Source organism: Canis lupus, chromosome 38 (assembly GCF_003254725.2).
Source record: "Canis lupus dingo isolate Sandy chromosome 38, ASM325472v2, whole genome shotgun sequence".
Classification (NCBI taxonomy): Eukaryota; Metazoa; Chordata; class Mammalia; order Carnivora; family Canidae; genus Canis; species Canis lupus.
Genome location: NC_064280.1, coordinates 3,319,590 through 3,336,420, shown reverse-complemented (window position 1 = coordinate 3,336,420; position 16,831 = coordinate 3,319,590). Strand labels below are relative to the sequence as shown.

The following is a 16,831-nucleotide window of genomic DNA, read 5'->3' as shown; positions in this document are numbered from 1 at the left end:
AAGATAAGAAAGACTTGAGAATCTGCACAATATTCACAAACTACCCATCTGGGGCTAGAAAGGAAGAAAGGGATGGGTGTGAACGTGTGTGGGATGCCTCCTACCTTCAGTTATTACACCCAGAATAATGGTCCTTGTCACTTGGGACCCACTGGAAGGAAACTCTTCCATTTTACTAATCCTCTCTGCCAGCATCAGCCTATGGAACTGAGGAAAGGATTTTTTTTTTTTTTTTTTTGAAATTACCAATCCAAACAAGGTTCTATGACAACAGAACCTTTGGACAGTTTGATCTGAGGGACTATGTTATATACAGTGGTAGTGGAATATGGTCCTTCTGTGAATGCAGTAGCAGGTTCTCTCACAAGCATGACTTTCCTTGCACAATCTTGATGGGATGGGAGGCTGAGAGAGGGTGTGTCCCACCGTGTTGAACTCTTATTACAGACACAAAGCCAGTAAACAGCGAGGGCAGGCCTAAAACTCCGTGTCCACTCCTGCCTGTGGTTTAGCGCAGAGTTCTGCTATGACCAACTCTGCTATGACCGTGCTGTCAGGAACTGTACTTTCAATGGTTTTTCCAGTAACAATGACCCATTTGTGCTGACTCACCTTCCTTCTCCTGGGGAACACCTTAGGGGCATGTAAGAAGGCTGGGAAAGGTTAGACTGTCAAATGGATTTATTTTTTCTCTGTGCTAAACCGAACAGTCTGTTTCAAAGTCAAATTCCTAACTTTGAACTTAATCCCATCCTGTTACCAAATGAGTTTCAGTGAAAAGCAGAAATCGGTTCATGTCTGGGTTTTGGCAAAGTTGTTAAAAGACCACTTTCTTGGAGGTCTAGGCAAACAAATGTTACAGATGTCCCCCATTCTCGGGTACTTTTAGGAATGTCTATCGGATGTTCTCTCCACCAGGAAGGTAGGGAGCGAGCTGGCCACACTGAGCATCCCCTGGGGCCCGAAAGGCCCTTCCTCAGTGCTTATGAAGTATGGTCGCTACTGGGAGGCAGGCAGGAATTTCTTTAATAACCTTATGTGGTTATTTTCGTGATGATGGAGCTGTTCCTCTGATGGGAATTAGATAATGCTGATGGGAAAGGACTGTTTTACTCCCCTCATCTAGCCTTCCTCCTTGAGGGAAGATGTTATGAAACTTGCAGAGATGCATCCTAATTGCCTTATTTTTAAATAATTCCAGAAATAGGAGACTCCTCGTCCTCGTCAGTAGTCTGTCCTAATGCTTCAACATCCCTAACTCGAGGAAGCCAGCCCCTCCTCTCTTCTCACTCAGGATCTAGAACACCTCCCCTTTCCTCTCCTGCTCTGTGGGGATGCACAGCAGCCGGGCACCAGGGCAGCACCCTCCAGCCCATGCACGTGGACTGTGTTCTCAAGATTGGAACAGCAGCCTTCATTCCTGTTCACTGGCAAAAGAAAATCTGTGCCCAGAAGTACGTGGTCTTCTCTGTTCTCACCCTCTCTCCCAGCTCCCCATTTCCAGGACATGGTGAAGGGCAAAGAAGATGTCTCCAGTCTGAATCATTTTTGCAACAAGCTTTTATTATCTTTTTTAAAACCCAGATAAGAAAGACATTTAAAAAGAAAATATCCTCAAACGTACACACAAGGGGCAACACAAGGATAGAAGGCACTACCAGCAGTGATACCCACCTCTGGGGGAAGGGATACTTTATCCAGACTGTTTGCCGAGGCTCGGGCCTCAGGTTCTGGGTGTAACCGTGCTTCAGATAAAGTTAGAATTTTCCCGTAACTCCCTTGTTTCATAAACACCCCTATCTCTTTATATATAGCTATATGCCTTTATGTATATATGTACATGACTTTTTTTTTCCTTCTCAAAAATAAAATTGCCGCCCCCGTCAGAGGGAGGATCTCAGCAGCATTCACAGCGGCTGCAGCAGGAGCTGTGCCTTCCACTCATGTTAAGGACATGCAGCAGGAAGGAAAAAGGACTCTCAACCCGCTCCCTTTAATATACAGCAAGGGTGAGAGGTTTTTTTGTTTTTAAGGGAGGGAAGCAAGAAGGCTGAGCATGAGATGGCAGATAAGCAGGGTTTTAAGGGGGTCTAAAAAATCTTGTTCAGCTGCGAGCTTGTCCTGCTTTTGCAGCTCTGAAGACTGCACACAGTTTGTCTGACGTGGCATCAGCATTCCTTCTGCCATCGGGGCCGCGTGGACACACAGCAAGAGTCAGGGAGGGGACTTCTGAGGTTATACAATGAAGCCGGGGCTCAACCCAGCCAACCCAAGAAGGACCTGGGGAGGCAGAGGACAGCAAAGAACTGATGTCTCAGAGGCTGGACTGGAAAACCGGCCCTGCTCTGAAAGTTCAAAGTCCTCCCTCTGGGTTGGAGTGTCTTTGCAGTCCCGGCTACTTGCTTCAGTTGTTTGGCTAGTTTAAGTTTGCACCTGAACAAGGAGCCCATGCAGATGTAGGCTGGGGATCTAATCACCCTTTCCATGTGGTTTGACATCACTTATTGGGAGTCAAAAGCTCAGGACCTTAGATGGGAAGGAGGTCTGTGACTCTTGCCCCTCGCGGAAGAAGGGCTCTCCCGGCCTTGCCTCCCACACCACCATGGTCCGCTTCCTGGCAGGAGCAAGTGCGCGGCAGAGCGTCAAGCAAGGGCGCCCTGCTCCTGTTTCTCTCTGAAAACAAAGGCACTGAGGTCAGCGGGAGGCCAGCCCACAGGCTCCCTGCGCACAGTGCCACGCCACGGGCTGGCCGAGCTTCAGAACACAAAGGACTCCACGTTGGCCTGAGCTGGGAGGTCCCGAGCTGGGAGGTCCCCCGTCTGTAATGAAGGCAGCTCCTCCGGCAGCACCTGGAGTCCCCAGAGTCCTTGTGGGAGGAAGCAGTGCCCAAGGCCAAGCAGGAGAGCAGGGCAGCCAGGCCCTCCCTGGCTCTCGAGCTGGGGGAGGCTGAAGACAAGGTGGCCACATTTCTCTGCAGAGCTTTTCGGCTCTGCCTAACTGCCTGATTTCCATGCCCAGCAGGAGACATTGAAAATGGTAAATGGCTGGTTTCCCTTTGGTGGAAACACGATGGCAACGTGAAACTCCAAGTTGTAACTTAAAAACAAACACTTGTTGACAAAGACGTGATGAAGCATCACACACGCACACATCTGTATGCCTTTGGGTTCACATGGGCACAGACTCTCGAGCGATGAGGGTGAGGGCAGGCTGCAGCTTCTCGGGAATTCTCTGAGCCAACCTCAGCTTTGGTGCTCCCTACCTGAGCAGCTGGGTCCAGTGGCTTTGGGACCCTCCCTTGAGCATGAACGGGCACCTGGGGACAGTGAGGGACAGTGCTCTCACGAGCATCATCCTGCTTTCCGGGGCATAGCTCAGACCCACTAAAGGGATATGCTACAATTTTTGACTCATAAATAAAGGTCTATGGGTGGCAAATAAGAGAAACCGAAGAAGAATGAAAGGCGGAGAAAGAACATACAGCTCTAAAACCTTCCTTCTTTCCTTTGCCGGCCGGTGCGAACGGTTCCAGTTTGGTGACGAGAGAGGCAGCTGGTTGGCTTATGAAGGGCTCCCAGGTTGCCGAGGCCCCAGGCTCCTCTTTCCACCCCGCCCCGATCCTGCTCCTTGGCAGCGTGTGGCAGGCAGGGCCCGGCCCGCACGCACACGTGTCCCTCAGAGATTTCGTGCCACATCTGGAACTGCCGGGTGGGCATAGCGGCACCCGCCAGAGGGGTCCTGAGAAAAAGTGTCTGTTGCAAAATAATAATTAATAATAAAAATAAAACCGCGGGCACCAGGAGAAGAGGAAGCAGGACCGGTTAGCCAGGTTTGCCCTGGGACTCTCTTAAGGCCTCCTCCAGTTTCTGCCTAAACTTGTCATACTTCTTCTGCACTTGCTGGATTTTGTCCTGCTCCTCCTTTTCCAGGATTGTTAGGAAGTTCTGGAGCTCGGGGATGGAGAAGGCATCCCACTGCGAGGCACAAGGAAGACGGGGGAGAGACAGGACAGGAGACTGGTCAGAAGCCGCACGACGTGAGGGGCCCCACCACCTCCACCTGCACATGGTTGACACAGGGTTTGCTACCCAACAGGCAAGTACAGCGGATAAAGCTTGGGTTTCCTGCATTGAGCAGCAACCACACTTCAAATCCTGACATCTCATGACCCAGAGGTACCAGCCCATGAGCGGTGTTCGATCCGGAGAGTCAATGATCTTATATTTTCTCTGGCAGCTGCGGTCTGGGCAGTGGTGCTGGAGGTGCCGGGGCCCCGGCTGGCTGGCTCGCTGGCTGCTTTGGGGTGCCAAGCGACAGGCCGTTAACAGGCCTCCAGACACCGGGTTTCAGCCCAGCTCCAGCGCATGACCTTGAGCACACCACTGCACCCTTCTGTCCTGTTTGCTCATCTGCCACAGAATCAGGGTCCCCGCCTCCCTTAGCTGGCAGAGCAGGAAATGAGATCACAGAACCTGGAAAGCTCTGGAGAGCCCGGCTGGCCCAGGTCTGCCCCAGTGGGACCTGGTCTCTCAGGACAGCAGGCAAGTCTGACGCCTCTCAGGCTGACGCAGGAGCAGAGCCCACCACCCTGCAGAGTCAGGGGTTTTGACTCCTAAGCTCTTCTGAGCACAAAAGAATATTGAGGTTTATCTAGTTTAACCTCCACATTGCGTAACTGAGAAGACTGGCGTCCGCAGAGGGAAGGTAGTACAGCTACAGGTACAGAGCCTGTGGCAGCTCGAGAATTCGAGCCCGATCTCTAAACTCCCAGGCCCATGAGCTTTGCACGGGCCAGCAGTGTTCAAACATTTTCACAGGGCACCTTTTTCAGACAAAACCTTCTGCGTTCCAATGTATAAGTCAGATGGAAGCAGAGCTGCCTGACTGACGTGGGGAGAAGGGACGGAGCCCAAACCTGCCTCATCCCCACAGTCCCCCAAACCCTAGGCTTCCAGTGAACACAGCGTGACACACGCTGCCCTCGGCCACTCGACTGTCTTGACTCCCAACTCACAAGTATCCCCGGCCACGGAGATCACCCCCCTGATTCCACGCAACTTTGTGCGGCCAGACTGGACTCTGATTAGCTCCCCTTTGAGGAAGGAGGCCAGTTTTTAAGAACCAGGAAGAAGGAAAAGACAAATGGCTCAAGAACCTCTATATCCAGCGGAGCCCAGAACCCAAGCTTGCGGGCCTCAGGCCATCCTGGAGCAAAAACCCCCTGGGCCTGAACACAGGCGTTTCTCGGTTCCCCTCCACCCTGGGTGTCAGGAGAAAAGCACACGAAATCTTTTCTCTGCATCGGCCTTGCCAGACACTGGCCCTGACTTGCTCCCCCAGGACGCTTACTGTCCTGGCTTCAGACACTAAACCTCCAAGGCCCAGCCCTTACCCGGGCTCGACTGACTCTCCCAGGCCATATTCCCAGCTGCCTCCATCGCCGCTGCACGGCCCCCACCAACACTGGGGGTGAGGACAACAGCCACCTGCACCTGCCCAGGGCGCCCCGAGGACTGGTTCGTGCCACAAGCACCAGGGCCCAGACCTACCTCCACCTCTCCAGTTTCGTTCTCCTTGAGCACGAAGCTGAGGACGTCATTGTCAGGCCCAGCAAGCAAGCGCAGGTAGAGAGGGCAATCAGCTACAGAAAGTTTCTGGAAGAGCACTGCAAACCAAGAGAGGGAGGGAGCTGGAGGCTCATGTTGGAAGAGAGGGGCAGGGATGGTGGGACAGGCCCGGAAAAGCAGACGTGGGGTGGTCATGACCGCAAGTAGCCATCCTTTCAACCTAATGAAATGAACCTGACCTTTTATCTTTGGTGTCTACTCAAGAGTTTGAAGCGTGTTTCCATTCACATCACGCCCGCAAGACAGGAGGAGTGGCGGGTGGCTTCTCTCCCACTCCACGGGTTAGGAAGGGAGAGCCCAGGGCATGGTGTCCCGGCCGTCATATATAAAATGAAAATCACGGAGAGCAAGCCTGAGCTCCCGTCAAGCTCTCTGCTCGGGCTGCCGGTGTGGCCCTTCCGCGTGGCTGGCCCGTGGCGTCCAGGGAAAGCCCAGTCCCCCCAGCCGGGTGTGGCAGGGCTCTAGCGGGTCAGGTGGTTTCTCACGGGGAGCTCGCCCTCTCATACCTTGCCCGTCCTTGTGTATCCGCTTAAAAAGTGCAAACTTCTGGGGATTGTCCACAACCATGAACTTCTTGAGCAGCCCCTGGATGACCTCGCTGACTGTGGTGGTGCTGCTGATGTGCAGCTGCTTGATGGCATCGAGCGGAAGGTAGAAGGACGTCCGCTTGTCGGTGGTGGCCGCCAGGTTCACTTCCTTGATGGCATCATAGATGGACTGGGGCCGGATCCCTGCGGGCACGGTCACCGGCCGCCGAAGTTTCAAATGCACTTTGATGAAACCTGTGTAGGTGCCGTCTTCACTCTGCGGGGCAGGGGATGTCACGTGGGTCAGCTCAGGTCAACCTTGCACATCCCACCCGCCACTCTGGGCCACTGCCCCAGGTCGGGGGCGAGGGGGTGCCGGGAAGGGGTGTTGCAGAGGCCTTTCCTAATAGCTGGGCCATCCGGTCCGCCCCCCTCCTGTCTCCCCGAGTTCCTTACTGTCTCTGCTGACCTGGGGGTGCTGCAGAAGAGACACCGCCCCCCCACCTGCCCGCGCTGGGCCCGGAGAAGGCTCGAGTAGGCAGCAACCAGAGAGGATGGGGAGCTGCTGTGGCTTTCCTTCCCGCGGCCCAGGCTCCCTGCCCTCACCCCCAGGGCGCAGCGTCTGCAGGGCTCCCAGCTGGCCCTCGAGCCCCGGGAGGCGCAGGAGGGCTCCGTAACGAGGTCCTCGAGGAACCGGCCCGCTGACCTCCTCCTCCATCTCCTCCCAAGCCCGGGGGTCCCCGAGAGCCGCTGCGAGCGGCCGCCAGCAGGGGGCAGCCCCACCCCCGCCCCCCGCCCCCCGCCCCCCGCCCCCCCAGCCGGGCAGCCCGCGCCTCCCCCCTCGGGCTCCCCACGCACCCGCCCCAGGAGGGCAGCCCCGGGGGGGGGGGGGACCGGGCTGCGAGCCCCCTGCGAGCCCCCTGCCTGGCCCCCGCGCAGCACCAGGGACCGAGCCCGCCACGGCTCCGGCTGCGGCTCCGACAGGGGCGCCACGTGTCTGTTCGACCCTGGAGCGCGGGAATTTAAGGAAGTTTCCCCGGAGCGGAAAGGGGGAAGGTCTCCCTCTAGGGCGCGTCCTGCTTCCCTGCGGCACCGCCGGGGACCCCCACCCCGCCCCGCCCCAGGCGCCAGCCCCGCGCAGGCCCCGCGGCCGGAGGAAGGGGAGGGGCCCAGAGGGGCACCCGGGGGCAGGCAGAGCACCCAGGGGACCGGGGCCGCGGGGGGGGGGGGGGGAGGGGGGGGCAGGCCCGGCACCCAGGAGGATGGGGGGAGGGGCAGGCCTGGCACCCAGGGGGACGGGAGGTGGGGGGGCAGGCCCAGCACCCAGGAGGATGGGGTGGGGGGGGCAGGCCCGGCACCCAGGAGGATGGGGTGGGGGGGGGCAGGCCCGGCACCCAGGAGGATGGGGTGGGGGGGGCAGGCCCGGCACCCAGGAGGATGGGGTGGGGGGGGCAGGCCCGGCACCCAGGAGGATGGGGTGGGGGGGGCAGGCCCGGCACCCAGGGGGATGGGGTGGGGGGGCAGGCCCGGCACCCAGGAGGACAGGGGGAGGGGCAGGCCCGGCACCCAGGAGGACAGGGGGAGGGGCAGGCCCGGCACCCAGGAGGATGGGGTGGGGGGAGCAGGCCCGGCACCCAGGAGGATGGGGTGGGGGGGGCAGGCCCGGCACCCAGGGGGACGAGGCGGGGAGGGGGGGCAGGCCCGGCACCCAGGGGGACGAGGCGGGGAGGGGGGGCAGGCCCGGCACCCAGGGGGAGGGGTGGGGGGGTGCAGGCCCGGCACCCAGGGGGACGGGGGGGGGGTGGGGAGGGCAGGGGTGGGGGGAGCAGGCCCGGCACCCAGAGGGACTGGGGGTGGGGGGCAGGCCCGGCACCCAGGGGGATGGGGTGGGAGGGGTGCGCACCAGCTTCATGCCCAGGCAGTTGGCCTCGCGGCTGTTGTAGCTGTCGATCCTCTGCCTGAGCTCCTGCAGTGTGGGCGGGCGCTGCGGCTCCTCCGCCACTTTACAGATGTTCTGGAACAGACACAGAAGTGAGAGCGGGTGTGGGGGTTCTCTGGACGAGAAAGGGGAGGACCTCGCCCTCCCAGAGCAGCCCCTGACCCAGAAGAAGGGAGCACCTGCCCCGCGGGGTGAAAACTGATTTCCTGGGCTGAGGCTGGGAACCAGCAGAGGTGAAATCGCAGGGGTGGCCCCGGGGCGCTAGGCAAGGCACGGGGGTCCCCACGCTGGCCCTGGGGGATGGGGACAGGCCCCGCTCAGGCTTGCTGTGAGACTAACATGAACGTGTCCAGCACCCGGGCAGTGGCTACAAATTTGGTGAATCAGCAAAACAGCATTTGCTTACCGAGGGTCACCGGGGAAAAATTGCATTTAGATGCTACGGGGAGGTGCAGGGAAACTGAGGCAGGGTCGGCCTTCTGGAGACTGAACAGCCGGGGGGCCCGGCGGGCTGATCCCCCACCCAGGTCCTGACCTGAGTGGAGATCAAGCCTCAGACGCTCCACCCACGGAGCCCCCCAGGCCTCTTCCTTTGGGGTTTCTTAATAACCTTCTCTCCTCCCTGGCCGCCTTTAGGGTAAGGATGCGGGGATGGCACGTGTGATATGCAAACCTGTGTTAACTGACTGTTCGTGTCATCAGTAAGGTCTCCAGGGTCGGTTAAGCTTGGGGGACGGTTGTCAGGAGTTATGCTCATATTATTGACTGGTGCGGGGAGGGGGGGTCAGCGCCTCCAACCCCCGAGTTGACGGGGGTCAACTATATATATCTGTCAAACGGGACAGGGGGCTGTCCTTCTGCAATAATTGAGAGAATCCGCCTCCTCCCCGGGGTCGTGGGGACAACAAACCTCTGTGCCGAGAACTTGGCAGGCCCAGTCTTTTAAGTTTTTTTAAAAATTTTATTTATTCATGAGAGACACACAGAAAGAAAGGCAGAGACACAGGCAGAGGGAGAAGCAGGCTCCCTGCAGGGAGCCCGACGCGGGACTCGATCCCGGGATCCCGGGATCCCGGGATCACACCCTGAGCTGAAGGCGGCACTAACCACTGAGCCACGCGGGCATTCCCCGCCCCGTCTCTTTTAATCCGCACGAACCAAAACTCCGTGAGATGGAGTTTAGTACCGACGTTTTCAGGTGAGATGACCCAGGCTCAGAGGAGCTCAGCAACTCGCCTAAAGCCCTAAGTCAGTAGGCGCAGACCTACAGGAAATCCCAGGGCTTGGCCTGCTGCCCCCCGGCCCCGCCCCAGGGAAGGGGAAGGACGCTGAGGCTTTGATGGGGGTCAAAGTTCCCCACGCTGTGGGGCGAATCCGGGGACCTGAGCCACTCTGTCCCTCAGTCAATTTCCCGCATCTCTCCCCACCTCACCACCACCCACCTTCCCAGTTTTGTCCTCATGCTGTCCGTGTAAGGCCAGGAGGCGGGAGCCATAGTTTGGGAAAACAAACGGGTTGGTAAAAACCCACCCAGAATTCACCTGATTTTATTTTATTTTATTTTATTTTATTTATTTATTTTATTTTATTTTATTTTATTTTATTTTATTTTATTTTATTTTATTTTTCACCTGATTTTAGAAATCTAGCCGACTCGGGGCGGGTCAGGATTCTCCTTTGGCAGACGAGCAAACAGACCCAGAGAGGCGAAGCGCCCGGGTTGTCCCTGCAGGGGTGCGGCCTAGCTGGGGGACTGCACAGGCGCCCCCGCCGGAGCCTGCCCCGCAGGCCTCCCTCCTGCAAGCGGGCTGTGGAGACAGGGCACCCCCAGTAGGGTGCTGGCACGGGGAGCTGGGATGGCCGCCCCCCCACACCCCTGCCGGGCATGGAGATGAGCCGACACCCCTTTCCATCACAGCATCTTGCTTGGCCTGCCCGCATCCCCCCCGTCCTCTTCCGCGGGGCTCCTGACGGCACCAGCGCTGTGCTGCATCCTTTCACATTCCCCCTCTCACGTACCACCTACATCGCTCCCATTTCACAGATTTCAAGGCTGAGGCCTAGACAGGTTAAGGAACACACTCGTGGTCCCACTGCCAGTAAGCATCTGAGCAGGGCCCGGAACAGGGTCCATCCACGTCTGGAGCCCACGTCTTCTCGATGCACCCCATGGCCACTCTAGGACGGCCCTTCCGCCGCTCCCGTCATGATCACTGAAATTCCACGCCTCGGGGCTGAGGTGTGCAGCTGCCAGACCAAGGCCTGTGAAACACTCGTCCAAGGTGTCTCTGATCAGTGGGCTAGGCCCCAGAGGACTCAGGCCCCAGGGGCACCATGTCACCTGCAAAGATGCCAAGGGGAGGCTTTTCTAATCTCTCAAGTGGGATGCAGCTGCCAGGATGCAGGACCCACCCTGGACCTACGTGGCCACTCGTGGAACTGGACCTCGATCCCATCCAAGACCACCCAAGGGGAGGCACGCCCCAGGGTGTGCTCCTGTTTGCTTGAGGTAAGCAGCAACTGATGTGACCCTCAGAGAGCATCTCTACCCACTGGCAATTCCTTAATCCGGGGATCCTCAAATGGAGCTCCTCCTTCCTCGTCCATCCCCACAGAGTTCCCGGAGACACCTACTTCCCCGGAAACCCTCCCAACCCTCCACACAACCGGGTGCGTTTCCGTGGGACCAGATGTGCCTGGCCACAGCTCACCCCTGGGAGCTTCCAGTCAGAAAGACCAGTCACCTGGTCACTCTCACGTGCTCCACTCTATCCAACTCAAGCACACAGGCCCGCCTCTCCCCGGAAGTTTACAGCTTTCTCCTATTCGTCTACAAAAAAAAAAAAAAAAAAGAGTTAAATGAGAGAAAGGAAACTCTAGGAGCTTCTGGAAGATCTCCTCTCACAGTCTCCAAGTGAGCCACAGCCATTTCCCTGGAAGAAAAGGCAGCTGGGTCATGGCTTTCAAAAGTCAGTTATTCCAGGCCCGGGTTTGTATACAGCAAGAGTCAGAGCTGCCATAACGAAAGGTTTCTTCTTCCTGTTCCCCTTCCTTCAGCACCCATCCCCCACCTCCCCTGCCCACCACAAACCTACGGAAGTGACGCAAGCATCCTCGGCCACCCCTTCCAGAACTGACGCACAAGGCAGCTATCCTGATCTCACCACCCATCTGGGAGTGCCAGGCGCCCGTGAGGCCAACACGTGGAGTCCCACAGCCTGGAATGTCAGCACCCAGGGCCGGGCTGGCTGCTGCCCACACCACAACAGGCGGACGAGGTCCACCCCACAGACTGAATGAATCACCTGCCAAAGTAGGCCAGCGATCGCAGCCAGCCCCAGTCACGAGAGCCTGCTAATCCTCTGCCCGCCCAGGGATGGTGCGGAATCTAGGCCAGTGGTTCTTAAACTTGGCTACACACGGACTCATGTAGAGGAATCTCTTAGAAACACTGCTTGGGCTGCATCTTGGAGATCCTGATTTACAGTCTGGCGTACAGCCTAGGCATAGGCATTCTTTTTTTTAAACGTCCAGTTCATTCTAACAGGCAGCAGTGTTTGAGAAGAACAGATATAAACCCCTTGCAGGAAATTTCAGATGCCAAGGGTCCCCATCCAGCAGCAGAATTAATGCTCTGGCACCCACAGATATTCTGTACCCCAAGGTGTACCTAAGACACAAGTATCTGCTGTGTGAACAAGAGCAATAAGAATATAGTAATCTTCACAGCGTAAGGCAAAGGCCTCAATTTGTATTCACCTGTCAGATTCTCAAGTCCTCAAAGTGCAAGATTTGTTTCCACCCATGGATACAAAGCAAGAGACCAGGCAGATAGAGTTTTGTCTCCTGGGGTGGCCCAAGATGGAGACAGAATGGGGAACTCACTCTGTTAGGATTTCACAAATACCGGCAATGGCCTGTGAGGTGTCTCTCGGAGGGGGTTTGTGCATCTCGGTGCATCTGGCATGGAATTCATCTGCTATGATTAAGCCCCTGGCGCTGGTGGCAGATGGTTTAGCTGTTCCCAATACAGCTGGCGCTTCCAGGGCACTGGGGAAAAGTAGGTTTGTGCTCCCATACCCTGAGCCATGGAAAGGGCTGTGTTGCCTCTCAGCTGCTCAAGGGTATTGGGGTACAGCCACGTGAAGAGGCTAGTGCTGGGAGTCCAGTCCAAACAGATGCTCTCCTGAGAGTGAGCCTCAAACTTTTCTTTTTTTTTTTTTTTTATTTACTTATGATAGTCACAGAGAGAGAGAGAGAGGCAGAGACACAGGCAGAGGGAGAAGCAGGCTCCATGCACCCGGAGCCTGATGTGGGATTCGATCCCGGGTCTCCAGGATCGCGCCCTGGGCCAAAGGCAGGCGCCAAACTGCTGCGCCACCCAGGGATCCCCAAACTTTTCTATTAAAAATATCCCTGGGGAAAAAAAATATCCCTGGGGTACCTGGGGTAGCTGAGTTGGGTAAGCATCTGACTGCTGATTTCGGCTCAGGTCAACCTCAGGGTGGTGGCATCAAGCCCTGAGTTGAGCCCCATGTTGGGTACTGTGCTCAGCTCAGAGTCTTGCTTGAGATTCTCTCTCTCTCTGTCCCTACCCCCACTCATGCTCTCTCTCTCTCTCAATTCATTAATTTAAAAAATATATATCCTTAACAACAAAATTAAGAGGACCATCCCTTGTATTTTGGGGCCTATCTCAGAGCAGATTTACCCCCTGTTGAGTCTCACTTTATTTTGTTTTAAGAAGGAACCCAAACATGGGTAAATTCTGTGTTCTAGGGGATCCCTGGGTGGCTCAGCGGTTTAGCGCCTGCCTTTGGCCCAGGGCGTGATCCTGGAGCCCTGGGATCGAGTCCCACGTCAGGCTCCCGGCATGGAGCCTGCTTCTCCCTCCACCTGTGTCTCTGCTCCCCCCCCCCCTTTCTATGTCTATCATGAATAAATAAATAAAATCTTTAAAAAATATATTCTGTGTTCTAATCAATGACACATGTCCTAATTTTGGTCACGGGGGAAGAAGAGGCTCTGAATGAATCCTGTGGCTTCTAGTATCCCCAGGTAGACACAGGGTAGCCCTTGAAAGCCCCAGCGGTGCAGGGAGCCTCAGGGTGAGGAGTTCGTTGAGGAGAAGCAAGCGATACACTCTGATATGTCAGACACCTCCGTGCCCATTCTCTTTCCACCTGAACCACACACACCTCACCTTTGCTAAACATTTTACTCTCCTTCTTCTGAAACTTCTCAGCCTCTTCTTCCTTCATCATATGGCTGCCATCTGGCCACCTGAGGTCCTTTACTCTGTCCAGCCCTCTCTGGCTACTCCTGCCCTGAATGATGGTGATGGTGATCCCTGTTATTATGTGCTGGCTACCTTTGTGCCAGGCACCGTCCTGCTCGTTAGCATGGATCCGTTCACGCCATCCTCACCACAAATTCACGTGAATGCCCATTTCACAGATGAGGAAACTGAGCCCCAGCAAGGTTAAAGCTAACACATGTCTAAAGCTAGCACTGTCTGGCACATGCATCTACCTATAGCAACCTCCAAGTAGACTATCATGAGCTGTCTTCCCAACCAGAGTGAATTTTAATGACTTATACCATACTTCTATTTCTTCTTATGCCCAGTGGCACCAAGGATGAAGCCGACAACACATACTTGCTCAAGAACATTCAATGGCTCCCCATTGCTTACAGGGGGTCAGGGGAAAGATCTCAGTTTTTCCTAGGAATTCCAGTGCAGTGAGACTTGGATTTCAGTGTAGACTGAGTTCCGTGAGAGAAGCACCTGCACCTGGTGCTCTGGCACCCCAGAGCCTCGCTGCAGCTTGGAACAAGTAGAGGCTCAGGAAATGCCTGCGGGGTGAACATAAGCTTGTTTGGGTTCTGACCCCCATCACTAACTAAGTGATCTTGAGGAAATCCGATAACCTCAAGCCTCAGTCTCTGTTCTCGGTCTCATCTGTCAATCTGAAATACAAATCCTTGGTTGCCTAGTAGGATTCACGCAGACGTACGACCCAACGAGGTCATGCGTGCCAAAACATTCTGGAAATTATCAACCATCCAAAGGCACATACTGTTACTACCGTCCCAGGTAATAACCATCCCTACCCCTATGGGCCAATCCCATTTCTCACTTTCCTTGAGCGCTTACTCAGGATTGGCTACCAGGCCACAGAGTCTGTTCATTCCTCTATACCAGTGGTCGGCAAACTTTCTTCTTCTTTTTTAAAAGATTTTATTTATTTATTCGTGAGAGACGCAGACAGAGAGGCAGAGACCCAGGCAGAGGGAGAAGCCGGCTCCGTGCAGGAGCCCGATGCGGGACTCGATCCCTGGACTCCAGGATCACGTCCTGGGCCGAAGGCAGACACTCAACCGCTGAGCCACCCAGGCGTCCCTGGCAAACTTGTTCTGTCAAGGGCCAGGTAATAAACATCTGGGGCTTTGCTGGCCCTATCTTTGTGGCAACTCCGCAGCTCCGCCGCCTAGCACAGAGCAGCGCGGGGAGCCTGGCTGTGTCCCAGTAGGACCCGCTCTCGGCCCCCGGCCCCGGCCCCGGCCCCCGGCAGCAGTCTGCGCCTGCGCTTAGGATCCAGAGCCCCGTGTCCCCTCCTGCCATCTCCTCGGCGTCGCGAATGAAATCTCCCGGGCCCGTGGCCATCTCCTCATGCTCTGCTCTCCTAATACCCGCGATCCCTGGCATTTTCCTCCGCAGACAGAGACGGGCCGTGCAGGTTTGCGGGCGACGCTCCTGCTGCCAGCCGTGCCCCGGTGTCCGCACACCCCAGCTCGGCGTTTCCGGCTTCGGCCTCGCTTCTGGACGCTTCGCACGGGTAGGAAAGGCTGCGCGGCTTCCCTGGAGTGGGCTTCCTCTCCTCGGGGCTCCCGTGGGGAGGCAACAAGCCGGCGGAGGAAGAGCTGCAGGTGGGCGGCCAGGGTCACCCTCTGGCTCGGGGACGGACCCCCGCGGCCCCAAGCCTCGGATTCCCGCCGGGCGCCGGCTGCCAACGACCACAGGCCGTGGGCCTCTGCACTGCTGACAAAGCCGCCGCCACAAGGACCGCGGAGGTGCCCTCACCGCCTGTGTGGCTGCTTTTGGATCTAAGTATATGCTTTTATTGTTTAATTATTATTTCACATGTATTAACCCCGTCTTCCCAATTAGCCGTTCCCCGGAGGGAGACAGACCCGATCACGTCTGATGACTGTGCTGCTTTCGGACGCCCTGCGAGGCTCCGTCGGGCTCTCGGTGACCTCAGGGAGGCACCTGGGTGGCACCCGAGCCCAGAGCCCCGCCGTGGCCTGCAGCCAGGCGCAGGAGCACCTCCCAGTGACCCGGCCCCCGGGGGCCCGGTGCCAAGGCAAGGCTGCTCGGGCCGCAGGCTTCAGCTGGCGGTCACCTCTGCTCAGCTCTTGCAGTTTCCTGGTCAGAACGGACACAAGACCATCATGACCCACCACCTCCAGCAAGTCGCTTCCCCTCCAAGAGCCTCAGTTTCCTCTGTGAAATCCTGAAGGGAGATGTGTTTGCAGCTCTGCGGGTCTACCTCTAGGAGAGGGTGCTTTCTTTCATCACTGCTTCCTCTTCTAGTTCAGAGAATTGAGGGTGGAGGTGACGCTCAGCCGTCCTAGGGTGATCGCAGGGGAGTAACTGGCTTAAGACAGTATCGGGACACTTGTAATGTCTATGACTTACGGCAGTCCTGGCCACTTGCTTTCACAAGGAGAAAGCAAATCTCCAGGAGGTGTGTACAGCTTCCGAAGACACAAAACTCAAGAAAAGAAAACAAAAACTACCCCGGAAGCCATTCACCCTGAGCCTTTGCCACATTTCCTCTTTCTCAGCTCTTAGCAAATCTGTCAACAGCCATTCTCATGCCCCCTGCGCGGAAAGCACCCCCAGGCCTCCGTCAAGGGGCAGAGCCCCAGGCGTGGTGCGTGAGGACCACCATCTGCAGACACGCCCCCTCGATGCTCCCCTAATGCCTGTCCTAAATAGGAACCTCTGACTTAGAACCCCTGACGGAAGGGGGAGACGCCGCTCCCCGGGAGGCCAGCATCGCCCGGAGCCTGTGCTCAGTGTCCCTCCCTCTGGCAGGTGGCCTCCTCAGCCCACAAGCAGGGGCAGGTCGTCTGGGGTGAGTCAGTACCAGAGAAGGACCAGGAGCCGCCTCTCCTGCAGGAGGCTGGGAGAGCCTTGTGGCCCTGGAGCGGCAGGTGGTGACCTGGGTTCAAGCCCTACTGTGTGCCTCAGTATTATAATAAGTCACCAATGGGCTGAGGCCCCCCTAGTCACAATCTCATTTAGTCCCTGAAATGACTCAGTGAGGATGGTATGTCATCACCCAGAGTTCCTGCGCCTCACCCCTAGACCTCACTGCCCTGCCCAGCAGCTGGTGTGCCCTCAGGGGTCTGTGCACGTGGGCCAGTCGGTCTCCCCAAGACTCAGATTTCTTTGTGAAGCGCAGACAACAAGGCCTTCTCTACACATTTGTCATAGAGATGACATGAGACTGCACGTGTGGAAGTGCTTAGCACACTGCACGTCCAGAGCTAGCAGTGGCTGGAGAGCCATCAGTGTGGCCGCCACCATCAGCACCGGTAGGCAGCTGTCTGGCAGGGCAGAGGAGAGGCTGGTTGGTGGGGCTGACTCGCCGTGGGAGCCCCCTTGCTCTCTGACAGGCCCTTCAGCCAGAGCCGCGTCACGACTCAGTGTATCCTAAGCACTTTTG

The 16,831-nt window shown here is 56.9% G+C and overlaps 1 protein-coding gene across 2 annotated transcripts in view; it reads right to left on the bottom strand.

Annotated features, from left to right (window-relative positions):
• Window positions 1-1,542: 1,542 nt before the first annotated feature.
• The window catches only part of RASSF5 (Ras association domain family member 5), a 67,123-nt gene continuing 51,834 nt past the window's right edge, over window positions 1,543-16,831 (bottom strand). For both annotated transcript variants that reach the window (XM_025421056.3, XM_025421057.3), the window contains 4 exons: window positions 8,058-8,168; window positions 6,134-6,431; window positions 5,550-5,665; window positions 1,543-3,974 (listed from right to left, as the gene is read on the bottom strand). In XM_025421056.3, the coding sequence (XP_025276841.1) occupies window positions 3,822-3,974; window positions 5,550-5,665; window positions 6,134-6,431; window positions 8,058-8,168 (678 nt within the window). In that variant the 3' untranslated portion in view covers window positions 1,543-3,821. The remainder of the gene's footprint in view (window positions 3,975-5,549; window positions 5,666-6,133; window positions 6,432-8,057; window positions 8,169-16,831) is intronic.